The sequence below is a fragment of the Erithacus rubecula genome, assembly GCF_903797595.1.
Source record: "Erithacus rubecula genome assembly, chromosome: 23".
Classification (NCBI taxonomy): domain Eukaryota; kingdom Metazoa; phylum Chordata; class Aves; order Passeriformes; family Muscicapidae; genus Erithacus; species Erithacus rubecula.
The window spans coordinates 5,336,593-5,351,722 of NC_136675.1; the positions used below are offsets into that span (position 1 = coordinate 5,336,593).

Genomic DNA, 15,130 nt, shown 5'->3' on the forward strand with positions numbered 1-15,130 from the left:
GAAAAAAAGTTACTTAAAGAGAATTATTCCCACAAATCTCACCCTTAAATCACAACCAGTTCTTGATTTCTTGTCATTATAATGATGTTTTAAGCACAAATTCCTGCTGTCCTCATTGCAGTGCCCTGTGGGGGGAACCTGACAGAGAGGAAAGGAACCATCCTGTCCCCAGGCTTCCCTGAGCCCTACCTGAACAGCCTCAACTGCGTGTGGAAGATCACAGTGCCCGAGGGAGCAGGGATCCAGGTACAGCTGGGACACAGGGGACACTCAGCTCTGGGGCACACGTGGTGGGAAGTGGGACAGGGATGGATTGGGGTGGAATTCCCTGGAATCATCTAGTGCCAGAAGGAGGTGGGACTCCTTGGTGATGTCTGACCAGGGAAGGGCTGGAGCTGGGCCAGGGCAGGCTCAGGGAAAGGTTCTTCCCTCTGTCAGGAAAATTAATCCACAAACACCACAGGTTTGTGGTCAAAAAGGAGACAGAGGAGATCTTTTATTTTATTGGGATAAAGGGAGAGGCCATGCGGTATCCCCTGGGGTCTCTCAGATTTTTAGAGGATGCTGCCTCCTTTTATCCCAATTTCCCTCTCTCCTTCTCCATTGCTGAGGTATTGAGAGGCACAGACTGCCCAAGCACCTGATACCTGAGATTCCCCTCTCCTGTACAACCCTCCCTTTTCATTTTTAATTCTTATAGAACTCACTTTTCCCCCCATTGCTTCTTTCATCTTCCAATATCCAATTTCATTTCTCAGCAAACCTACAGTTTGTTTGTAAAGGCAAATCTCTTTTTCCATTCATCAACCAGTGGAATCCATCCCATTGTTTCTTTTATTTCTCAGTGCTGGTTTTATCTACCAGCAGACCCAGAGCTTGTTTGTAAAGACAAATCCCTCATTCCTCTCCCCCCAGAGGGTGTTTGGGCACTGCCCAGAGCTGCAGGAGCACTGCCAGGATGCACAGGGTGGGATCTGGGAGGAGCAGATGGTCCCTCAGTGTGACCCTTACTCTGGTACAAAAGAAGGGGAATTTGGGTTAAACATTAGGAAGTTTTTTATATTATGGTTGTCCAGGGAAGCTGTGGATGCTCCAACCTGGGAAGTGTCCAAGGCCAGGTTGGACAAGGCTTGGAGCAACCTGGGATGGTATGAGGTGTCCCTACCCATGGCAGAGGTTTTGGGGACAAGAAGAGCTTTAAAGCCCATCCCAACCCCACAAAATTCCATGATCTCATGATTTTGGGGCTCCCACCAGTGCTGAGGTTTCCACTCCCACATGGCACCAGGATCTGCTGTCAGCTGGTCACCATCCATCAGCTTCCCTGCGACTTCCAGGGGGGAAAAAACGACTTTGGAGAAAGATTCTGGCCCCCAGGACCTAAAACAGCTGTGAGGGGTCTCAGAGATGAATGAGCATGAGTTGGAGCTGGATCCATCCTGCCTCCACTTCCTTTGGCTTCTCCATTATCAGATCCTAATTCCAGCATCACTTTACCCCCTTTTTGCACAACAATTAAAGGTTAAACAACTGTAAATCAGGGGAGGAGGTGAAATTGAAGCTTTCTTGGTAGCAGCACTCAGGAGCAGGATTTTTATGTAATCAGGGTAGGAGCTGGCACTTGTGCCATGAATTATTCATTCCCGGAGCAAACCTTCCTGAGTGAATTAATTTATACACGTGGCAGTAAATAGATGCAGATCCCTTGTGAATCCACATGTCAGACTAGAATTAGGACCTTAAAAATGTTTATTCCGTTAAGCTGGAGGAGGGGGGGTGAGAGAGAGGAGAATAAATAATTTAGGCGGTGTAAGAGCAAACAAAACGCTGATTCTCACTCCACTTCCAATAATGTGAATCACAATAGGGGAGTAATGAGGCAGGAAAAAAGGAAAAAAGGGTCAGTGGGAGCCGTGATGGCTCCGTGGGGGTCACTGAGATTCCTGCTGGATGAACTCCACTCACTTTCTGCTAAAAAAAAATACTTGGGAAGAACTTTACAGCCGGTTTTATAGCTGGAGTAAATCAAGGAGGAAATGGGTTTAAATGGCTGAAGTAGGGGGATTGATTTTTAAAAAATTATTTTATTTTCAAACGGGGAGTTTTGATGTGATGTGCAGCAAGGTAGAGGTGAATGGGGAATTGGGGTGGATGAGGAAATCAGGGAATGAGATTTGGGGGAAAAGGGAGGGGGTTCACACATTTGTAGTCAAAGTTTGAGGGCAGTGAACTCTCCTCTGCTCATTTTTCCCAATTTTCCAGCACTCTTCTTGTTTAGAGACAAGTTGTTAAACTCATTTATGCTCCTGATTTATCTTAAAGGTTCCTTTTGTGTTTTTTTTTTTTTTTTAGTTTGTTTGTTTGGTTGTTTGTTTTTTGCCTGCCAGTTTAATTGGAGATACCCAATGTTGGAAAATCTCATCCAAATTAAATCTGGATTTTCCCCCACACCAGTGGCTTTTTATCCCATTCACCAAACTTGGGGTTTTAATGGGACACTGAAGGCTTTGAGCATTTAGCATTTAGGATTTGGGCAAAATCCCTGTTAATGGTAATCCTGACACACAAAGCTGTGCAATTCCTTGGAGATCCTTGCTCAAGCACGAGCTGCTTTTTCAGTGTAAATTCAGATTTCTCAGCTCTGCTTTTCAGTATAAATGCAGATTTCTCACCTCTGTTTTTGGGTATAAATGCAGATTTCTCAATTCTGCTTTTTGGTATAAATGCAGATTTTTCAGCTCTGTTTTTCGGTATAAATGCAGATTTCTCACCTCTGTTTTTGGGTATAAATGCAGATTTCTCAATTCTGCTTTTTGGTATAAATGCAGATTTTTCAGCTCTGTTTTTCGGTATAAATGCAGATTTCTCAGCTCTGTTTTTGGGTATAAATGCAGATTTCTCAGCTCTCTGGATGTTTCTCATCCCAGGATTTGTGTTGATGTTCCAACTAATGGAGTCAAAAGCTTCCTAAGGCCTCCAAACCTTAAGGGGCATGGCAGGGAAAGGTGAAATCTGGAAATGCAGCTTTAGTGGAAAAATTCCACTTAAAGGCAGGAACTTGACTGGATTTTTAAAATCCTGTTGTTTAATGTGAGGAGGTTTTAGGGTTTATTTTAGCTTCAGGTTGCTGCTTGTTTGAAAGGGCTCAAAGTCTTTGGGGATTTCTCCAAACAGAGGGTGGAAAAGGCTGGGATTCTCAGCAGCTGGAAATGAGCTGGACATTTCCAGGAGCTCTGGGGCAGCAGCAAACAGCATCCCTGTTTGGAAGTTTGGAGGGAAAACAGCTGGAAAATCACAGTGGGAAAGTTGAAAGGCAGAACCTGAACCCCCAGAGTGGATAAACTCAATTAGTGCCCCTTGAATTGCTGTTAATTTGATTTATTACCATTATTTTAGGAATTGTGCTGTCTTTTTTTTTTTTTTCTTTATTTTGTTTCTCTCTGCAGATCCAGGTGATCAGTTTTGTCACAGAGCAGAACTGGGATTCCCTGGAAGTGTTTGATGGAGGAGACAACACAGCCACCATGCTGGGGAGCTTCTCTGGTACGTGGCCCATCATTTTAAATTAATTTAAAATGTAACTTAAACTTAACTGCATCAAAAACTAGGGATAGATTTAAAGGGAATCATGTGTTTTGTTGGATTGGGAATTTCACCTCCATCTGCCTGGGGGAAAGGTTGAGAAGGAGCCTTAAACACAAAACCAGTGGGATTTCATTCCTGGAAATGGGAATTGCCTCAGCTCTGCTGGGATGTGAGGCCACCACACCTGGCAGGGTGTCCTGATGTGCCCCAGAATGGGTGCAGGGCTACAAAACAAATTCTGTTTTTTTCTGGACTGGAGAATTTTGGATTTTAGCAGAGCAGGGTTTGGGAGCTTTGAGAAGCTTTCAAATGCAGCGCCAGTGGCAGAACAGCGGCCCAAAATCTAATTTATTTAACAAATAAATTAATTAGAAGTGCTCTGAGCTTGGCAGGAGAAGGGTGTGGGATGGAGCTGCCTTGTCCTGCTGCTGCAGCATCTTCCAGGGAATGAGGGAATCCGGAATTCTCCCGGACCTGTGCTCCACCCACGCTGCTTCCCATCCCTTGATGCTTTTTATCCGTGGAGAAGCTCCACAGGCTGAAATCCAGGAGCAGCCACTGCAAGGGCCCTGGGCATTTCTCAATTGGCCTCATTAGAACCTGATCAAAACCCAGAGGAGCTCTTTGAGTTTGGAAGGACTTTTGTGTTCTGAGCCTCTCCTGCCTCAAACCTCCGAGGAGAGGAGCGGGATGCTCTGCACTGCCTTTGTGCCCCTCTTGTTTTGGCAGGAACCACGGTGCCTGCGCTGCTCAACAGCACTTCAAACCAGCTCTACCTGCATTTCTACTCCGACATCAGCGTCTCTGCCGCCGGGTTTCACCTGGAGTACAAAAGTAGGAGCGGCTCCAGCCGTGATCCCGCAGCTCCCGTGCCGGGGGAAAGCGGGAGAGGGAGCTGGGGCTGTCAGGGAAGGGTGATGGAGAGAGGAGAGATGGAGCAGAGGGGTGGGATGAGGCTCTCTGTGCTCTTGTTGTGTCTGTCTGGTGTCAGGAAAATTAATCCACAAACACCAGAGGTTGGTGTTCAAATAGGAGGCAAAGGAGTCCTTTTATTTTATTGGGATTAAGGGAGAGGCCATGGGGCATCCCCTGGGGTCTCTCAGATTTTTGGAGGATGCAGCCTCCTTTTTATCCCAATTTCCCTCTCTCTTTCCCCATTGCTGAGGTGCTGGAGAGGCACAGACTGCCCAAACACCTGATACCTGAGATTCCCCTCTAATGTACAACCCTCCCTTTTAATTTTTAATTCTTACAGAACTCACTGTTTTTCCCCATTACTTCTTTAATCGTCCAATTTCATTTACCAGCAAACCTACAGTTTGTTTGTAAAGGCAAATATCTTTTCCCACTCATCAATTAGTGGAATCCATCCCATTGTTTCTTTTTTCTCAGTGCTGGTTTTATCTACCAGCAGACCCACAGCTTGTTTGTAAAGACAAATCACTCATTCCTCTCACTGGTGGCACAAAGGGATAAAAATCTGTGGGTGCAGGATCTGGGCTTGGGTAGTGCTGCTGGCCAGGGGCTGGCAGAGAATTCCAGCTCTTGGCATTCCCTGCTGGAAACAGCAGGCAGGCCTGGATACATCCCCATCCCAAAAATCCTGTCTGGAAGGGCCCTCAGGGGTCATCCTGTGGGACCTGCTGAGGAATGCAGGGTCAGAGTGGAGAAAAAACTCGATTTGCACATTTTCATGGAGCCTGAGCTTGGAAAAACTGCACAAACAGCCTGGGCAGCCTCTCCTCACAGGGTTATTCCATGATTCTCTGCCATTGTTACCCAAACCCTGCCTGCACAGGGAGGAACAGATCCCATCCCCCTGGGCTGCTGCACCTCTCCTGATCAGACATCAGGAATCAAACCCAGACCCACGGGAGAATCAATTTTTGTCATCCCCATCCAAAGCTGACAGCCCTTTCCCAAAGGATTCTCTTCCCAGCCTCACCCAGATTTGTTCTCTCACCACTGGGGAATTTTTTGAAAACACATTCTCTGTCTAGAATCACATTTCACCACCTTCTGGGCTCTGCATTCCCAAAAAAAAACCTGGCATGAGGCTGCTGGGAGCAAAGTGCTGCCACTCCAGGGGGTGTTGGGATCATCCTTGACCAGGAACCCACTGAAGTGCTCCCCAGCACCCCTGTCCAAATATTCCTGGAGCTCTGGTAGGATGTTCCCATTCCCTGGGGAGCCTGGGCAGTGCCCAGCACCCTCTGGGGGAAGGACCTTGCCCTAAATCCAACATTTTGGGGTTATCTTACAGAGCCAGGATGATCCAGCTCAGGATATTCCATGATTTTCTCAGCTGTGGTGCTGTGTGGGGTTGGGATTGGTGCACTGCCAGCACATCCAAGGGCAGCTCCCTGCAGCTTTTCCACACTGTGGGACAGGGCTGGGAGCTCCTGCAGCTCCCTGGGCTCATCCCTGGGAGTGCTGAGCTGCTGAGACACGAGGGGACAGCTCTGTCTGTGTCCCCACTGCTCCTCAGGGCACAGCAGGACTGGTTCCTGCTGGACTCTGGGGCTGATCACTGGTTCTGAGCACGGCTCCAGGCTCTGGAGCCAAGCCACGTTCTGCTGCTTTGGGTTTTTTCCAAGGCTGCAAATGGATTTTTGGCCAGTGCATTTCATTCTGTAAAGTGGCCACAGGGATGCTGCCCCAGGGGCTGTGGCTGCCACATCCTTGGTGGTGTCCAAAGCCAGCTGGGATGGTGGGAGGGGGGAATGGGGTGATGAAAGACCCTTCCCACCCAAATCCAAGCTCCAAAGCCAAACCAGTGTGAGATTCTCTGCAGTGGCACAGCTGGGACTGTGCTTTAGAGCCAACCAACAAAATCCTTCCAGGATTTTGCTGCCTTTACACACTGAAACCTTGTCCATTATTGAATCCAGCAGGATTACAGCCGCCACAGGATGGGGAGAGAAAAAACGAGCCCAGCCTGTGCTCTGGGAGCTGCAGGAATCCTCTTGCTGTGACTCTGTTTCTTCTCCACCTCTATTGCAATCAATAAATCCTTTGAGCACCCTCCTGCAAAAATCATGGCCAGGTTTTTCATGAGCCTGGGGATTATCAACCCTGTCTGTTCCCTTGGCTGAGGAAATTAATAGGTGTTGATTTTCAGGGCAGCTGGAAATAATGTGATTTCTGCTCTGTTTGTACAATTGAAATCTCCCAGCTCTGAGTCCCAAGTTTTTCCTGTGTTCCTTCTGAGAGGAAGTTTGGAGAGATGAGCTAAAACAGGGGAGGAAAACTCAGGTTTCTCCCTCACTGGATTACTCAGGCTGAGCTCTGCATGCTCCAAAGCCAGGAACAATTTGGGACTGAGTGAAAGCCACTGATGGGAAGTTATTTAAAGCCATTTTCCCTCCTGCCTCTCTGAAGGTCAAGCAGCACATCCAGGAGTGGGGAGGGAACGTGCTGGGAAGCGTGACTGGGCTTTAGGAGGAGACTCAGCCTCTTCTGGCTGCTTTTCTCTTTTATTTTCCCCCTGTGGGGCTGGAATAGAGCTGGAGCCCTTGCAGGGATGCAGGAGGTTATTGTGGAGCACGGGCAGGGAGGGAGGTGATGGAGCAGGGGTGAGGTGACTGCAGGGATCCTTTAATCTCCCTGGGGTGGGCAGAGGGGAGAGGGAGACCTGGGAGGAGGGGGAGATGGAGAGAGGAAAGGGAGATGGGGAAAGGAAAGGGGAGATGGGGAGAGAGGAGAGGGAGATGGGGAAGGAAAGGGAGATGGGGAAAGGAGAGAGGAGATGGGAAAAAAAAGGGGAGATGGGGAGAGAGGAGAGGGAGAGGTGGGAAGGAGAGGGGAGAGGGAGTTTTGGGAAGGAAAGGGAGATGGGAAAAGGAGAGGGTAGATGAATGGAGAGTAGAAATTTGGAAAGAAGAGGAGTGAAATGCAGAAAGTGCAGAAGGATGTGGGAAGGAGAGGGAGAGATGTGGGAAGGGAAAGGGGAAAAGGAAAGAGGAAAGGAGAAAAAAGGGAAGGGAAGGGAAGGGAAGGGAAGGGAAGGGAAGGGAAGGGAAGGGAAGGGAAGGGAAGGGAAGGGAAGGGAAGGGAAGGGAAGGGAAGGGAAGGGAAGGGAAGGGAAGGGAAGGGAAGGGAAGGGAAGGGAAGGCCCATCACCCCAGACCAGACCCTTCAGGTTGTTAATGTTTGCAGCAGGATATTCCCAGCCGTGGGTGTGGGAATGGAAACGGGCCGTCCTTGGAGAATCCAAATGAAACAAAATTTCCCCACCCAGCGCCTGCGGTGGGGTCGGCACACGGGAGCGGGGGCGAAGCCAAAAGCGTGTCCCCATCCCTCCATCCCCTCTCCCTGAGCCCCCACCTCCCTTTCCCCCCAGCCGTGGGTCTCTCCAGCTGCCCCGAGCCGCCGGTCCCCGGGAATGGGCTGAAGGTGGGCGAGCGCTACCTGGTGAACGACGTGGTGTCCTTCCAGTGCGAGCCGGGCTACGCCCTGCAGGTAGGGCTGGCACCCTGCAGGTAGGGCTGGCACCCTGCAGGAAGGGCTGGCACCCTGCAGGTAGGGCTGGCACCCTGCAGGAAGGGCTGGCACCCTGCAGGAAGGGCTGGCACCCTGCAGGTAGGGCTGGCACCCTGCAGGAAGGGCTGGCACCCTGCAGGAAGGGCTGGCACCCTGCAGGTAGGGTTGGCTCCCTGCAGGTAGGGCTGGCACCCTGCAGGAAGGGCTGGCACCCTGCAGGAAGGGCTGGCACCCTGCAGGAAGGGCTGGCACCCTGCTCCCCACCGCCCTCTGCATCCCCGCACCCTCATCCCCATCCTGCCCCTGCTCCTGGCCAGCCCGCAGCTTTTCTTTTTCCCGAAAGATAAGTCGGAGCTCCGAGGTTCTTGCCTTGGTTCTTCCTGGCAGCCAAAGTTGGAAGCAGCTCTTGGAGATGATTCTGTCCACAAAGTTTAGTCTCTGTTTTAAGGGGGGTTCAGAGAGGGTTAAATTACCTGACTGTTTATGTTTCTAATTGGTGATTTGTGTCAGTTATGCTAATTTGTTAAATTTGTAGAGCTGTATTCACCCCCCTTCAGGGATGGCCATTTTATGGACATTTTCCTGTATCTTCTCTCAGAATCTTCCAATAAAAACCAGCCTTTAGACATCCTACACTAATATCACCTCCAAAGTGTGTTCTTCTATTCCCAGATTCTTTAAGGCACCACTTTTGCTGTCACCCCAGATGGGACAGGAATCTCCCTTTGGGTCAGATCCATCTTTCAAGGAATTCTTTCCATCCAGGACAGGGACAGGCTCCTGTTGCTGTTTTCCCTGCACGCCCAGACCCCCTGTCTTGTTTTCCATCCCTGCAGGGCCATTCCCACATCTCGTGCATGCCGGGCACGGTGCGCCGCTGGAATTACCCTCCACCCCTCTGCATAGGTAGGACTCGACTCCTTTCTACCTGCCTGGCATTTATAACACTTCCTAGGGAAAAAAAAACAACAATAAGGAGGTGATTTAGAGAAATTCAGGTTGATTCTGCAAGTGTGGGAGAGTTTGTTGCCAGGGAAATTGTGCCCCAGAAGTCCCCGTGGGCTGCCTGGAGTGTTTTGTTTTGGATGTTGGAGATGTGGCTGTAGCACGAAATGTCAGAATTATCCCCCTCAACACAAAACAGTTCAGAAGGGAAAACCTTAAATTTTCTCGTGCTGGAAGCAGGTTGGTTTTATGGGTTGAGGATTTTTTTTTTTTCCCATCTGAAGTGTGGTTTATTTTTATGGAATGGATCTGATCCCACCAAAGCTCCAGGATCTCCCAGGATCCCAACTTGCTGTGCCCACTCTGGTGTCCAGCAGGTCACTTGTCCAGGTGGCTGCTTGCCCTCAGACCTGTTCAGATGCTCAGGCCTGGAAAGGACTGGACATTCCATTTTCCCTGTGGAAGATCCTGAGGAGAAGAGGCCTGGAGGTGAAGGGAACTTGCAGGAGGGTTTTTTTTTATTATTATTCCTTTCAGTCATTTGCTTTTAGCAAATGTAGATGTTTAATATTCATATTGCACATTTTGCAGCTCTGAGAGAGACGTTTATGCATTTAATAGCTTTAGTTAACAGTTATTTCAGGCTCCTGCTGTTCCAGCTTACATCATTTGGCTTTAAAGTAATTATAAGAGCCAACAGTTCTTTTATCTGATGATCTGCTGGCCAGGAATAAATAGAGAGACATTGCCAGGAGAAGGACTGAGCTAAAGGACCCATTCCCTTGGGAGCTGCTTGGAATGAAAGCAGAAGCCCTTGGGAGATCCCAGAATGGAGGAGGATCCCAAAAGCTGGCAAACCACAAGTTTGGTTCTTTGAATCAGCACCAGCCTCTCAATCCAGCAGGATTTTGGGCTGTGCATGTCTTTTCACCTCCCTGGGAAAGGTCAGGCAGCTGCAGAGAGGCAGGAACACATCTGGAGCCAGGAACACATCTGGAACCAGGAACACATCTGGAGCCAGGAATGATTTTCACCTTTGGGGTGTGACAGTCCTGGGGCTCTCTGTCCTGTGTCCACCAGAGCTCCTGCTCCCAGCACAATTTGTGCTGATTTTCTCCTAGTCTACTTCCTCCAGCTGCTGGGCTTCTAAATAATTCAGAAGCAGTTCTATTAAAGAGCCATTAGGAGGAAAAAGAAAGAGAGATCTTCTGGGAGAAACCTCGTTAGGAGCAAGTCTGGTGTAATGAGATACTGGACAAAGAGCTGTGCCTGGCTGTCACAGCATGTTAGGAGAACACCTGGCTGGATTCAGCTGGTGGTGCTGCTGGGAGCATGTGGAGGTCATCCAGATGAGCATGAGAAGGTGCTGACAGTGTTTGAATTTCGTGTGATGCCTTTTGTAAACATATTTTTGGGCTGTTGTGGCTGGCACTGAGCAAACACTCTGAGCTGGGTTTGTCAGAGACTGACTGCCCAGAGATTCGCAGGTGGGGCAGGAAAAAGAAGAGGCTGTACCTGGAGTCAAACAGGATCACTCAGCTTCTTCACAGTTGTTTTTTGGAGCTGGTTTAGGTTTTGAGCAGGTGCTGGTGGCTGGTTTGATGCAGTGTCCTGGGCAGAGCAGGTGTCATCCCCTCTGTCACTGCTCACATCTGTGGTGGCCCAAACTGGGTCCCTGGGCTCAATGTTCATCTCCAGAGGGCAGGAGAAAGGCACATCCATTTCTGATGTGGCCATGCAGTGCCTGGAAACCTTGTGCTGGTTCGTTTTTCTTAGCTGAGAAATCTTTGATTCCTTGATTTCCCATGGCCCTCATGCAGACAGACCCCTCAGGGATCCTGTGAATAGATCCTGACCATGAATCCTGTTGTTTTTCCAGCCCAGTGTGGAGGAACAGCAGAAGAGATGGAAGGAGTGCTCCTGAGCCCAGGCTTCCCTGGAAATTATCCCAGCAACCTGGACTGCACCTGGAGGATCCTGCTGCCAGTGGGGTTTGGTGAGAGAGCTGGCTTTGGGTTGGTGCTGTCACAGGAGAGGGGGTGAAAAGTCTGAGAATCCCTGACCTGCTTGGGTTGGGAAAAGCTCAAAGATCATCTCATTCCACACCTGCCAGGGGAAACTCCCAGGGGTGCTCCAAGCCCCATCCAGCCTGATCTGGGACACTCACAGGGATCCAGGGGCAGCCACAGCTGCTCTGGGCACCCTGAGCCAGGACTGCCCACCCTCCCAGGGAACAATTCCTCCCTAATCTCCACTCCAGAGCTCCTCTGTGCCAGTTTGAAGGCACTCAGTGTCCCCAGGCAGTGCTGGGATTTCAGCTGGAGTTGCTGTTGTGGTTGCAGCTGGGGTTGTTGATGGGGTTGGAGCTGGTGTTGGGATTGGAGCTCTAGTTGGAGCTGGGATTGGTGTTGGGCTTGGGATTGAGATCAGAGATGGGCTTAGTGCTGGGCTTGGAGCTGGGATTGGTGCTGGGATTGGTGCTGGTCTTGCTGTTGGAGCTGGGTTTGGTGTTGGCCTTGGAGCTGGGATTAGTGCTGGGATTGGAGCTGGGGTTGGGATTGGAGCTGAGATTAGTGCTGGGATTGGAGATGGGATTGCTGCTGGAATTGCTGCTGGGGTTGGAGATGGGGTTGGGATTGCTGCTGGGATTGCTGCTGGTGTTGGGATTGGAGCTGTAGTTGGAACTGAGGTTGGTGCTGGGCTTGGAGCTGGAGCTGGAGCTGAGGTTGGTGTTGGGTTTGGAGCCAGGGTTGGAGCTGGGATTGATGATGGAATTGGAGCTGTAGTTGGAGCTGAGGTTGGTGTTGGGCTTGGAGCTGTAGTTGGAGCTGAGGTTGGTGTTGGGTTTGGAGCAGGGATCGGAGCCAGGGTTGGAGCTGAGGTTGGTGTTGGGCTTGGAGCCAGGGTTGGAGCTGGGATTGATGATGGAATTGGAGCTGTAGTTGGAGCTGAGGTTGGTGTTGGGCTTGGAGCCAGGGTTGGAGCTGGGGTTGATGCTGGGATTGGAGCTGGGGTTGGAGCTGGGGTTGATGCTGGGATTGGAGCTGTAGTTGGCGCCAGGGTTCCTCCTTGGGTTCCTGCTAGTGCTGATGCAAAAGCTCCGCTACATTTTAGATCCAAACTCCTCCCCCCATCCAGGTGCCCACATCCAGTTCCTGAACTTCTCCACGGAGCCCAACCACGACTTTGTGGAGGTGCGGAACGGGCCCCACGACACCAGCGGCGTCATCGGGCGCTTCAGCGGCGCCGAGCTGCCCGGCTCGCTGCTCTCCACCTCCCACCAGACCACCCTCTACTTCCACAGCGACCACTCCCAGAACAAACCCGGCTTCAAGCTGGAGTACCAAGGTGGGGAGGGACAGTCCTGCCCTCAGGGTGCGGGAGGGAGGTGTGGTTGTTAATTCTGTGAGGGTTTGAGGCAAATGAGTGGAAAGATATTATGGAATGTGTTTGATTCTGGTAATTGGGATTTGTTTCCCTGTATTGGTTTGGAGGGAAGGTGTCTGCCAGTAAAGGCAGGAGCTTCTCTTTGAAATAGAGGATGGAAACCCCCTCCTTCTAAATTATTAGAATTTTGAAATTAAGGGGCTCTCAGGCTAAGATATGGGAATTAGGAATAACAGTTCTTTACTATGAAAATTAAAATAGAAATACAGTATTACAAAGAACAATCCAACCCTGCCAGAGTCAGAATCCAAGCTGACACAGTCAGTCAGTCAGGGTGGTGGCACAGTCCCATTCAATGGTGGCTGCATCCTCCTGCAGTGGCAGATGTGGCTCAGCTGGAGCAGTGCTCCTGGAGAAGGTGCAGTTTCCTCTAAAGATGCAGGGATGATGTAGAAAGGTCTTGCTTTCCTCTGGACTCCAGTGGAAAGAAGGTCCCTTGGTGTCCAAAATCTCAGTTTTTATCTGGGTAGGAAATGTTTGGCTCCTCCCCTGGCTGGAGCATCTCCCAGTGGGATGATGTAATTTTATCAGTCATGCCCTGGGACTCAATGGCCATGAACAGGAGATATCTCCTGGAGGGAGGATGGGCTGTGGGAAGATAAAGATGATTGCCCAGCTGGTTTAAAGATGGCCCATTAGCAGATAATGTGTGTCAGGAGATAAAGATCACTGCCACACCCAGTTTTAAACAATGGCCCATTAACAGGAGATAATTCCCACAGAGATAAGAATCACTGCCACACCCAGTTTTAAACAATGGCCCATGAACAGGAGATATCTCCTGGAGGCAGGATGGGCTGTGGGAAAGATAAAGATGATTGCCCCAGCTGGTTTAAAGATGGCCCATTAGCAGAGGATATCTCCATGGAGATAAAGGTCACTGCCCCACCTGGTTTAACAGATGGTGACAGAATCCACATTTCTGCCCACATCAGCCCAACACGTCCCCCCAAAGGCAAGGACTAAATGTCCCCAGAGTGCCCTGTGCCAGTGAAATGCCTTGGGATTCCTTCCAGGCAGGTTTACTTGGAGCTTGGCTTGTGGGAAGAGCCCTCAGAGTTTACTTTGGAATGTTGGAGCTGCCTTTTTCTTTGGGAAGATTCCACATTCTCCTGGGAATTGCAATATAAAACATTCCTCCTTGTGTTTTCCCACCCTATAAGCTGCAGGGCAGGAGGAGTTTGGGTTCCTTGGGTTAAATCCTTTGGGAAATTCCCCATTTTCCTGGGAAATGGAATATAAAACATTTTTTCCTTGTGTTTCCCCAGCCTACGAGCTGCAGGAGTGCCCTGACCCGGAGCCCTTTGCCAATGGGGTGGTGAGAGGAGCTGGCTACAATGTGGGCCAGTCCATCTCCTTCGAGTGCCTGCCTGGCTTCCAGCTGATCGGGCACCCCGTGCTCACCTGCCAGCACGGCACCAACAGGAACTGGGACCACCCCCTGCCCAGGTGTGAAGGTACGGGCACACCTGGGCACACCTGGGGTCTCCTGGGATTACCTGGGCACACCTGGGATCACCTGGGCACTTCTGGGATCACCTGGGCACATCTGGGCACACCTGCGCTCACCTGGGCACACCTGGGATCACTTGGGCACACCTGGGCTCACCTGGGATCACCTGGGCATACCTGGGCTCACCTGGGATCTCAAGGGCTCACCTGGGCATACCTGGGCACACCTGGGATTACCTGGTATCACCTGGGCTCACCTTGGCTCTCCTGGACTCACCTGGGCTCACCTTGGCTCACCTGGGCACACCTGAGCTCACCTGGGCACACCTGGGATCACCTGGGCACAGCAGCTCAGCTCCTTGGGGCTGGAAATGCTCTGGGAGCAAAGGCAATGTGCACTTGCAGTGAAATGTGTCTCTGTGAGGTATTTGGTGAATATTTGGGGTGTTTCAGCAATATTTTGGTGAATATTTGGGGTGTTTCAGCACCACAGAGCAGGGTTTGAGTCTCGGGCTGTGGGTGAGCAGAATCTGTCTCACCTCCCTGCTGGAGCTGTTATTTCTGCATAGCACACTCCAGGGTCCTTGCAGGGATAATTCCTTGCTGCTTTATTCCCTCAGCAGCATCCAGCTTCCATTGATTCAGCTCTGATAAATAAAAACAGTCACAGGTGAAAGAGCCTGGAAGCTCTGAGGGCTCTTGGTGTGTCCCTGTCTGGTCTCCTTCATGGGCATCTCCAGAATGAGCCAGGTGGGAGATCCTCAGGAATATTCCAAGGTGGTTTTATTTTCTGTAAAAAACATGCTCAGAGCACTTTGCAGGCTGAAGATTTCCATTCCAGGCATCCAAACTCTTCCCAGTTCTCTTTTCCAACCCCTTCATGGCTGTTCCAGCTGGAATTCTGTGGGATTTATTTCCAGGAGGGTTTCAGATGAACCTTTAGGAAGTTGAGCTGTGCTGATGGAGATTTCCCAGCCCATTTCCCAGGAGCTCTGCCCTTTTTCCAGCCCTGGCTCTGCAGGAGCTGTGGAAGGAGGCAGAGGGGTGATATTTGCCCTGTTTTAAATCCTTGAACCCCAAGGCACAAAGAGCTGAACCCTCAGCTGCTCTTTCAGTGCTCCAGGGGAGCCTGTCCTGTCCCCACCTGGATACTGGGAATACTGGGGGATACTGGGAACAGGATTAAACCCTCACCTCCCTCAGGCACCAGCTCTGCCAG

At 50.5% G+C, this 15,130-nt stretch overlaps 1 protein-coding gene across 1 annotated transcript in view; it reads left to right on the forward strand.

Annotated features, from left to right (window-relative positions):
* Positions 1–15,130, forward strand: part of CSMD2 (CUB and Sushi multiple domains 2) — a gene marked incomplete at its 3' end in the record, with an annotated part of 261,650 nt that overhangs the window by 203,131 nt on the left and 43,389 nt on the right. Inside the window, exons 36-43 of the mRNA XM_079325862.1 lie at positions 122–246; positions 3,447–3,543; positions 4,315–4,419; positions 7,928–8,046; positions 8,904–8,973; positions 10,892–11,008; positions 12,151–12,360; positions 13,728–13,916. Coding sequence (XP_079181988.1) covers positions 122–246; positions 3,447–3,543; positions 4,315–4,419; positions 7,928–8,046; positions 8,904–8,973; positions 10,892–11,008; positions 12,151–12,360; positions 13,728–13,916 — 1,032 coding nt within the window. The remainder of the gene's footprint in view (positions 1–121; positions 247–3,446; positions 3,544–4,314; positions 4,420–7,927; positions 8,047–8,903; positions 8,974–10,891; positions 11,009–12,150; positions 12,361–13,727; positions 13,917–15,130) is intronic.